This window comes from Schistocerca cancellata, chromosome 9 (genome assembly GCF_023864275.1).
Source record: "Schistocerca cancellata isolate TAMUIC-IGC-003103 chromosome 9, iqSchCanc2.1, whole genome shotgun sequence".
Classification (NCBI taxonomy): Eukaryota; Metazoa; Arthropoda; class Insecta; order Orthoptera; family Acrididae; genus Schistocerca; species Schistocerca cancellata.
Genome location: NC_064634.1, coordinates 519,926,633 through 519,937,083, shown reverse-complemented (window position 1 = coordinate 519,937,083; position 10,451 = coordinate 519,926,633). Strand labels below are relative to the sequence as shown.

The following is a 10,451-nucleotide window of genomic DNA, read 5'->3' as shown; positions in this document are numbered from 1 at the left end:
TTAGCATTGGAGGGCAGTGTGGAGGGTAAAAATCGTAGAGGGAGACCAAGAGATGAATACACTAAGCAGATTCAGAAGGATGTAGGTTGCAGTAAGTACTGGGAGATGAAGAACATTGCACAGGATAGGGTAGCATGGAGAGCTGCATCAAACCAGTCTCAGGACTGAAGACCACAACAACAACAACATGATAAATATGCAGATGTATTCTGTTATGAGTACATTCCAAATGGATACTCCAGCTAGTGACCAGATGAAGTCACTTAACATTCACAGCAGTGCAAAATAATAATAATAATAATAATAATAATAATAATAATAATTTATAATAATAATGGCACACAATATGGGAAAACCATTTGACTCTGCCAACCATCACTGTAATATCAGATTCAAAGAACATGAATGTAATCTGCTATATATGAAGTAGATTGTTATAGTGTAGTTACAGTCTTATTACGCATTGATCAGCAAATTAAAAAATTCAATGGTTAAAAAAATAAAAACTCGTTTTATTATACACTTCGAATAAAAATTACTGTGCAATTTATAGGTGCCAAAGAGAACACGTTAGGCTCCAGTAACAAATGAAGAGACAACAATACTGTACAACTATCATTTTACAATGCAGCACAGTTATTTAGAATCTACCAGGACAACATATTCCAACATACTTCAAAAGGCAACCACAATTTTTAAAGTTAAATTTCAACAGGCACTGACAATTCATTTTTATGTAAAATGTGCCCATGGAAATAACAATGCTTTAGCACCAATATCACAAAAAACCATGTGCTTAAAAAGACGTATGTACATTATTTACAAAGCTTTTGTAATCATAGCAATATGAAACACTCTGGATCAATGAACATGTCAAATTGTAAAACATTATAATATGCATGATTAGCACTAACTGTTTTTCATATGTCATTTCATAAACACAGTATGAAAAAGATTCATGAAGTTTAAAATGATGGCCAGGGTTGAAAACTGGCTTATTTACCAGCAAAAACTTCACGAAATAATATTAAAAATTATTTAGTTTAACACATTACATAAATATTTCTTTCAAATAGTTGAACATTTTGCAAATATATCTGGCAAAACTGTGGCTTAGTGGATTAGGAATGCAACGGCATGTGGTCTTATACCTGCTTGCTCTTAGGAACATTTCTGATGTTTGACAATGATGCAATGTGAAAAATCTGAATTCTCACGACACTAAACTGTAACTGGCTGGCTGAATGGTTTCTCGTGATGCACCGAGGCAAAAGATTTCTACAAAATATGACCAGTACTTGGTGAATCCTAAATGTCATTTTGACATTTGTAAGTGTTGGTGATAATGTTGAAGCTAATGTGTCTAAAACAGCCACATATTTGGCAATTATCCATCTTGGAAAATTTCTCTTGACATCAAGGTGTAAGCCCTGATGGAAAGAGATGGGGGAGGGAATCAACAGACATTGTCAGAGAAACCATCCAGCATTCCCTTGAAACAATTGAGGGAAACCATCTAGAAGATAAATCTGAAACTAGCATTTGACCTGCTCATCCTAAATACAAGGCTAACATCTTAACCACAGATATGTGTTTAGCCTGTCTTTAGTAGCAAAGCCAAGATAGTAAACTAATTCTTACACTAACACCATAATACATGATTTTTTAACACGCTCATTGGTTCAGAGCTTTTAATAGTTTCCATTATTTTGTACAGTCCTACAAGCAATATACTATTTTACATATTACTGCTTCATAACTTACTATGTTTAGAGCCATTATTAGTTCTATTTTTAAGGCATGACATGGGTAGTTACAGCAAAAAACTTACGTCATGAATACTATCATTTGAGTCACTGTTGAGATTCCTGAGTCAAACATATAAATCATTTAAAAGAAGTATGCACTATATACATCACAAAATGGAAATGAAATACTTAATGCTTCTCTCAATCCTGGAAATCTTAGCCATCAGCTCAAGATGTAAATCATTAAAGAATATAATGCTTCAAATAAACTTGAATATATGCACTACTTCTCAAGTGGAACATATTATTATGGACTTCTATCTCAGTCAATCATGATACATGCACAATACAGGATCACACTCAGTTCAGCCTAACATAATGATGCACACAATTTTTCTTGTGCGCTCTCCCTGTAGTTCTTAATTGGCAGGGATCAAAAATTTTGGGTTGGTATAATTTTATCTCTGATTCTGCCAACTTTTGTAATCAGACAATATTTTAGGACAGCTGTAACCAATGGTGAAAACTAAGTTTCATTTCACTGTGCTGTGTTGAAACTGTTTATGCAAGTACGAATGACAGACTAATTGCTAGTCCTGCTTGGTTACTGCCTATGACATCTGAATGGAAAAAAAATGCTCAACAAAAAGCAAAATTTGACTTGTGGCTGCACTTCGTGAGGAAGGTAAAGCTTACTCCCTTTGTACCACTGCTCTGACCACAAACTGGCACTTGCTTCCTCTGCTCTCAGCCTATCTAAAGATAAGCCAAGAAAATATGCTCATGCTGTACATAGTTTGGTACTTTTCAGACATAACTGACCAACTGTGTCTAACAAGCCAGAAAATCTTGCAGCTGATAAATACTAAGTTGGGAACACATTAATTTTTCCTACTACAATGAAGAGTGGGTAAATAACTACAATCTTTTCAGATCCTGTGCTCCCCCCCCCCCCTTTCTTTTTTATAACATTTTCATTGTGAGGGTAGGCTCTTGGGTGGAAGTGAGAGGCAAGGGAGGGAGGGGGATAATGACTGTACACCAGAAAGGCAAAACTGTTAACCTTTCAATTGTGCTCCATCCATTATCATCTACAAAACCAACACGATTCAATTTTGTAAGCCATTTTCACAAATCTTTGTCTTTAAGTACCAGGTATGAATTATGTAAAAGATACAAGAATTTGGAGTCTGCATTCTATGTGAAATGTTTGCTCCCTTATTACTGAATGTTTCAGTAAGTAATAACACTTGTCTCGTCATGACCTAATCACATGAATTATGGTGAGAATTATGTTTATCAAAATTACTTTGGAACGTTCCATAGACTGTCAAAGAATAGTTTATAACCCCCATATAAAAAATTGTGGTTTATTTCAAGAAAGAAAAGGGCCTTATTCTCAGAAAGAGATTTTTTCCATATCTTAATACATATAATCGAGGCAGCCATCATTTCAAAGCCCAGAAACAGGTTTGCATACGGCAAAACAGGGAAATGAGTTTGTACCAGTACACATATTGTTGAATGAAGGAAGCTTGCCTGGACATGAAGAAGCTAATTCAAAGTTTGGCATGCATCTAGGTGACCTACAGTGATGTCAGAGAATGCCTGTTGTGCACTCCATGAATAAATGCAAAATTTAGTGCTGCGGGGCTGAAGATTCTGATACTAGAGGGGCAACACTAACAGTTGTAGAGATATGTGTCAATGGATCAGTAACCTAGCTGAAGTTGAAACTTTCTGCTGTAAATTTGTCTGTTCCTTCTAATATACTCCCTCATAAAAAATGCTTCCAAATAATCATATTTTAAAATTCATGTTATCTATAGTAAAATCAACTGTTTTAGTGTTATAGTACAATCAAATGTTTTACTAAAGATTTCTGTAAATGAAAAGAATGGTGACAATATGTTTGTGGTTTCTAAAACACAACACTCTTAAAGCTCTCTCTGGTAACATGTAAGAGAAAGAGGGGCATGTTGCAATAGGGGTAAATTGCAACATCTGCATAGTCTCTTGAAGTATCCCATCAGGTGCTGCCATTGTGAGGAAGCACTTTCAACTGTGTAGTAACCTCACTGTGATGGTCAGAGTTGGTGCATGAAGATGTTTTTCTTTGTGTTCTCTTTCTCTGATTGAAACGGTCATTGGTGAGTAACTGTTTATAGTTTCACAAATGCTGTACATATAATAACATGTTCAGTGACAAACATTAAATTTCACAAGTGATAAATAGTTACTTTTTGTAGTTTAACAACATAATAACTGATTTTACTTTGAAGTCATTATCAGGGTGTTTATTTGTGATTTATATGGCAGTGTGAAGCAGAGCATGTTGCAATGCTGTGTTGCAACTTACCCCGTTCTTGCTTATGTTGAATTTTTTGGATAACATAATGCTATTCTTTTACTTGTTCTTCTATTTTACATTTACTCAGTCTAAATTTTTACTTCCAGGTAAACAAAATGTGTCGTTATGGACGCAAAACAGAAAAAGTTTTGACACCTTTACATGTGATGCAGAGAGCCGCTACTTTGGCTCTGGAAAATGGAGAAAAGGGCAATTATTCTGTAAGAAAAACTGCAAAGGAATTTAATATTTGCTACTGTACCCTCTCTCGATTCATCAAAAAGAAAAAGGAAACAGATGGAAACATTACTTGTGGGTACTCTATCAAACACATGAAAGTGTTTTCAGACAATCATGAAAAAATACTCAGGGATTATATTGTGAGATCCAGCAAAGGTATGTTCGGGCTGACCAAGGAAGAAGTACGAAAACTGGAGTATCTTTATGAAAAATACTTTAACTTGAAAATACCATCATCTTGGGCACAAAAGCAAATACCTAGGGCCAATTGACTTTCAGGATTTTTGGACAGAGACAATGATCTTTCCATCACACAATGTGAAAGCACAAGTCCGGGAAGAGTTTGTTGGGGAGTTTTTCCAATAGTTAGGAGATGCTTATTCTCAGCACACTCTTCCTCCTTCCAGAATTTGGAACATGGATGAAACAGGCATAACTACAGTGCTTAAGCCAAATGAGATAGTTGCACTCAGAGATGTGAAATAAGATGGAACTGTGAGCTCTGCTGAATGGGCAGAATCGGTAACAGCAGCAGCTGGGTATATGTGCCCAAGGGACATTCATTCCACCCACAATTATTTTCCCAAGAAAAAATTTTGAAGGTCATTTTATCTGTGCTGCCACAGGTTCTGGATGGGTACTGCCCACAAGTTCTGGATGGATGGTGGAGCAATGTTTCGGAATATTTCTCGACCATTGTATTACGCAAACGAGACTAACAAAAGAAGCGCTTGTCCTATTACTGCTTCCCATCTCACGATAGAAGCCCTTATAAATCCAAGAACAGTGGTGTAATGTTTCTATCATTTCCACCCTACCATTCTCACAAGTTACAGCCCCTTTATGGCCCTTTCAAGATGTGCTCCAGGGGAACTGATGCCTGGTTGAAAGCAAATCCAGAAAACATTCTAACAACTTATGACTTGCCTTCTATTGTAAACAAAGGACTTCTCACCACTTTCAAACCAGCAAACAGGATTCTCCGCAACAGGCATATTCCCATTTGACACAGACAAATTCCAAGAAAGTGACTTTCCTGCATCTTTTGTGAATGACAAGACAGTTCCAGAAGAAAAGCTTTCAGATCCTCTGGCTAAATCCGAGAATGTGGCAAATGCTATAATTCTGTTCCACATACTTCAGCAGAGAAACGTTTTTCTCCTGAACACATTCATGCCTTCCCTAAAGCTGGACTAAGGAAAGAGAACAACTATGGAAGAAAGAAGAGGAAGTGTGCTATATTAACAGACACAACTGGGGGGAAAAAAAGGCTCTAGAAATAGAAAGGGAGGAGAGAAGGAAGTAACAACTAGCAGCAAAAGAAAATTGCAGTTTTGTCCATCTTCCAAAGAAGAAGAAGAAAATTATTGTTTGATCTGTGGTGGTGTTTATAGAAAGGGAGAGGAATGGATACAGTGTACTAAGTGCAAATTATGGGCTCATTGGTGTGAATAATGATCCATTCTACATGTGTGCAGACTACGAATATAATTAAGACACTTCTGTCATGTCAGATATTTCAAACTCTTTTCAGTAAAATTTTGGTATGTTGCAACATGCCCTGATGGTGGGGTAAATTGAAACATGTGACAACCTTTTCTCTATACTTTATTGTAACCATTCTAATAGTGTAACTGGACATATTATTTGTGATTTCTATGAATAAAAGTATGTAGTTTCTCACTACCATTTACAAATTTAAATAGTTTATAATAAAAAAATAATAAAAATTAATAAATTTTTGTTTCAAGGTGCTCCTACCTCCCTACTGAAAAACAACTTTTACTCAGCTGATTTCTGATAAAATCTATACTGGTATGGAAATGAGATCTGTTGATAGTACTCTAAATGCACCATTCTGATGTCTCCACCAACTAGTATTTTTGTGCACCTGTCTTGAATTCATGACAACAGAGCAGACAGAATGGACAACAGTAATACTGATTTTGAATTCTACCTCAACCCCTAAATGAACTTCACAATAATCGGATCAAAGCACAGAATGGGAATATGAATCCTTACAGGAAAAAGTTCTTGGGGACACCTACCATTAATGTAGTGCTGGAGAGACTGTCCACTGGTGGATTCTCAATTGTTCCCAATGTTTTTACATTTCTTGGTAAAGAAGCCTCAGTAACAAATTACAGGAGAAAAGATTCGTGGAAGCAAGTGCTGTGCATAAACTCTAATCAAATAATAAAATATGGCACCCCCCCAAAAAAAAGTTTACTGTGAAAAGAGGCAATGAACGTAATTGGAAAGTGATGAATACAAATGTAACATTTCACTGTTTTTGTAGAATGATTAAAACATGGAAATATTCTGTTGGCACAAAGTTTTTTTATAATTCATCCTACGGATAGCACTGTCAGGACAAAAGCCAATGAATTACTGCAACAAAAATATTTCTCCACGTATCTCTGAAAAGTGCTGGGGTAAGGAGGCAGGAATGGGAACATAATAAACTTACTTTTGTTGGAGGTACATATTAAAACACATGTCTTGTGCATGTTTATGCATATTGCTGTCATTGTGAAGTGTGCACATGTGCTTGCATACGAGACAGCTTGTCAGTGCTGAAGGTTTGGAAGACAATACACTTCTGCGCAATGACATAAGCTGTGAGGATGTAGCATCTAACAACGAGAGGTCCCCAGTGATGCGATCTACTTTTTGAAACCATCTAGATGGTTATATAGGTTATGATTCCAGGTATCACACACAGCAGCCAGTCACCCTGGCAGACCCTCGTTTGTGAGTAACTGACGAAAAAAATTCAGACTGTTGCATGAAATTCAATAGCGTTAAAAAGTTGCATCATGTAGTGTGGTTGTGTTGTGTAAGGGATAGGCTAATAGCTTCACATGCAGGTGGCAGTAGGTTCCAATCTTGCCAAGTACAGTAATTTATTTTATTTTTAAATCTTTATCAAAATGACTTGGATCAACATTTTTATTCAATTGATTGATTTAAATATAATTTTTATTTCCATTCCTTTCTCACATAGATTTATTCGTAATATCAACTTCTTCATTTGCTCTCATTTTTCTTCCCATAATTCTTTTTCCACTTGAAATCTTCGTTTTTGTGTGTTTTTAATTAATTTTATGTATTAATTATGATTCATTTCTTTTGTCTTGTCGCCTTTTTTTGTTCACATTATTGCACTCATTATATCTATTTCTCATTTTGCTTGAACTTTGTTTTACTTATAAACCATTCTTTCATTTAAATATTCATTTGCATTATTTTGTCCATAGTGCAGTAGGTATTTAGGTTATGTATTAAATGTCTGTATGGCTATTACCATGCAGAAAAAATTGCACATCTGGTGTAATGAAAAATAAATTTTCACATCATTGTACAGTAAACATAAGTATATTATATTGTCCTACGTTTTTTTACTGATGGATTGAAATTTTCAAATTACTGAATATTATAACAGATTAATGTAATTGAATTCATATTCACAAAAATTGTGATTGTAAAAATAATTATATAAAGAAAAAATGAAACAATTGAAAAAGTTCATACAGTGATTAAAATGATGTCACACAGGAACAGAAATAAAAAAATTACATCTACTGCACCTGACAAGATTCGAACTCTCAACCTCCTACGCACAAAGCTATTATTCTCTCCACAACACCATGCAGCTAGTGTACATAATAAGACTTTTCTAACAATAGTGAGCATAACAGAAAACTCCAATTTTCTTTTTTGTCAATTGCTCACAAACAACTGCCTACCAGCATGAATGGCTGCAGGGTGTGGTACCTGGGATCTTAACCTACATAACTGTATAGATGACTTCAAAAACTCGATCCCACTGCTGGGGGCCTCTCCTTGCAAGATATGCGCTTCCTGCTTCTACAACACACATCTTACTAACTAGCTAAAAACTTTTTGATCATCACATTTAGCAATTGTTAAATTTTTCCTTCTTACATTAATTACCTGTTACTGGATTTTACACTGAAGCTTAATAATCTCTATTAATCTATGCAATGAATGATGATGCCCTGTCTTATCTTGTGTCACTCATGTAGGTAAACTATGCACAGCACAATAATGCACTGCATCTGCTAAGGAGTTATTTTTTTCTGATGGAGGTGTCACTCAAGTCATAAACAGTCCCAACATATGCCAATCCGAGGCCGTCAAAGTAGTGAGGTAAGGTAAAATGTATGTTAGTTAGTAGTCCATAGCCATGTTACATTATTCCTCTAGTGAGTTATTGTTTAATTTTGTTGTGAACCAGTTAAATGACTGCAATGGTGACTGAGATGTATTTAAACTAGCCTCATCACAAACCCTCAGCAAACTTCTTTGAGAAGCAATATATTAAGCCAAGAGCTTTTTTAAAGTTCTTTTGCCAATGACACTCCAGTCGACCCGTTTCAACAACATGACACAAAAGATCATGCTAATGCTAGCCAAACTCAAAAGTCATTATGGTACTGCACACGGAAAAACAGGCTTGCAGGACTTATGAAAATTTGCAGAAGTATGAAATCAGTGTTACCTGAGAACCATTCTTACTGAATGATCAAGAAGGCTGTAATCAGTTGGTGGTAATGAAGAGCAAAAGACAACAGTGAATTTCCATTTTCCTTCTCAAGGGCTGCACAGCAGTAAGAGAGGGAAATAAGATATAAATCCTCTATAGCCTACCTCATCAGATATCAAATTTTAAATGATGCAGCTACAAATAACAGTCTTGTGAGATTTCTTTTCTTTTGTGTAATGTTGTTTAATGCAGGTTTATTTGAAAATGAAGCATAATTGACATTCTCTGACATGTGTTAAATATGACTGGGGTGTTTAATACCAAGGCTTACTCACATGATGTAAGAAATTTGCAAGATTTGTTTCATGTAGCCACTTGAATTACTTTTAGCCAATGTGCATTTATCTATCTCACCAACTCACTGCCTGTCTCCTTTCTTAATTATAATCCAGTGTCAACACTGATTCAGTCATTTTGCTTTCTATTCACATTATTAACTTATAAATCCTAACTATTTTTCTGCCAATGTATATTTACATCAGGAAGCATATTTGATGCTTTCCAACTCAATCACTTTAAAATGATTTTAATGCTACTGACTCACTCCCTTGGAAAAACTAAGTTGTATGAAAACAGGGATGTGCTCTCAGCTGAAATTCTAGTAACACTGAAGCTATTTCAGCTAACCTTTTTTTGGCATTAGTTTAAATATAGTTATCATCATATGTGCACCTGAGAAGTATGCAAATTAAAGTTTTAAAACTTACATATGGGTAAAAAATTACACATTTCTGCCTAAAATTTTCATCTTTGCAAAAATATTCCTGATATTCAAACGTCAATAGTAATTGTTCAGCACAGAAATCCATTGTGGAAGCATTTCGGGCACTATTTACCTACCAGTCTAAATGGAAGATATCAGTGTATAAAATAAAATTAATATATAGCACCTCACTGCACTAACACTTTTAAAATACATATCACTCACAGCTGAATAAATAATCCCTAAATGTAGAAAACAGATCAGTCACTCTACCGGTTTTTTTAAACAGGTAAAGACATCAGTCAACAATGACGAGGTGCTGAGTCACCAGCCTCCTTTTTGGCTAGTCTGGCATGTCTATCGACACAACGGGCACAACTGGTTTTAGTAACTCAGGTTTTTTCACCCTCTTCTCAGTTTTCATGTCAGCAACTGAGGTCTCACTGGAACTGCTAGTACCAGCATTAGCTCGGCGAGAACCATCATCACTCTGTATGCTGTACGCTATGTTAGCGTACTCCTGCAGGAAAGGACACAAGCTCAGCAGGAAGTGACAGAAGTCTTTTCGAATTCCAAACCACCCTGTGAATGAGAAGAGGTTTCTTTATATTGGGCTGTGCAATAGGAGAAAAACGACACACAGTACTGTTAAGGCAAGAATGATTTACTGGACTAATGTAAAAAAACTAAAAGTTGATATTTTTCATAATTATCATTTCTTGTAATATTTACTGTGTGTATATGACTCAAAGTTTGGAAACACAATAGCTTTTGATAAATTTATATGATGTAAGTGACACAAAGTGTGCATTTAGGCTATTTGTACATTTTTTCTTTATT

The 10,451-nt window shown here is 35.4% G+C and overlaps 1 protein-coding gene across 1 annotated transcript in view; it reads right to left on the bottom strand.

Annotated features, from left to right (window-relative positions):
- Positions 1-491: 491 nt before the first annotated feature.
- Positions 492-10,451, bottom strand: part of LOC126100183 (transmembrane protein 185B) — a 33,986-nt gene continuing 24,026 nt past the window's right edge. The window contains exon 6 of the mRNA XM_049910743.1: positions 492-10,193. Coding sequence (XP_049766700.1) covers positions 9,955-10,193 — 239 coding nt within the window. The 3' untranslated portion in view covers positions 492-9,954. The remainder of the gene's footprint in view (positions 10,194-10,451) is intronic.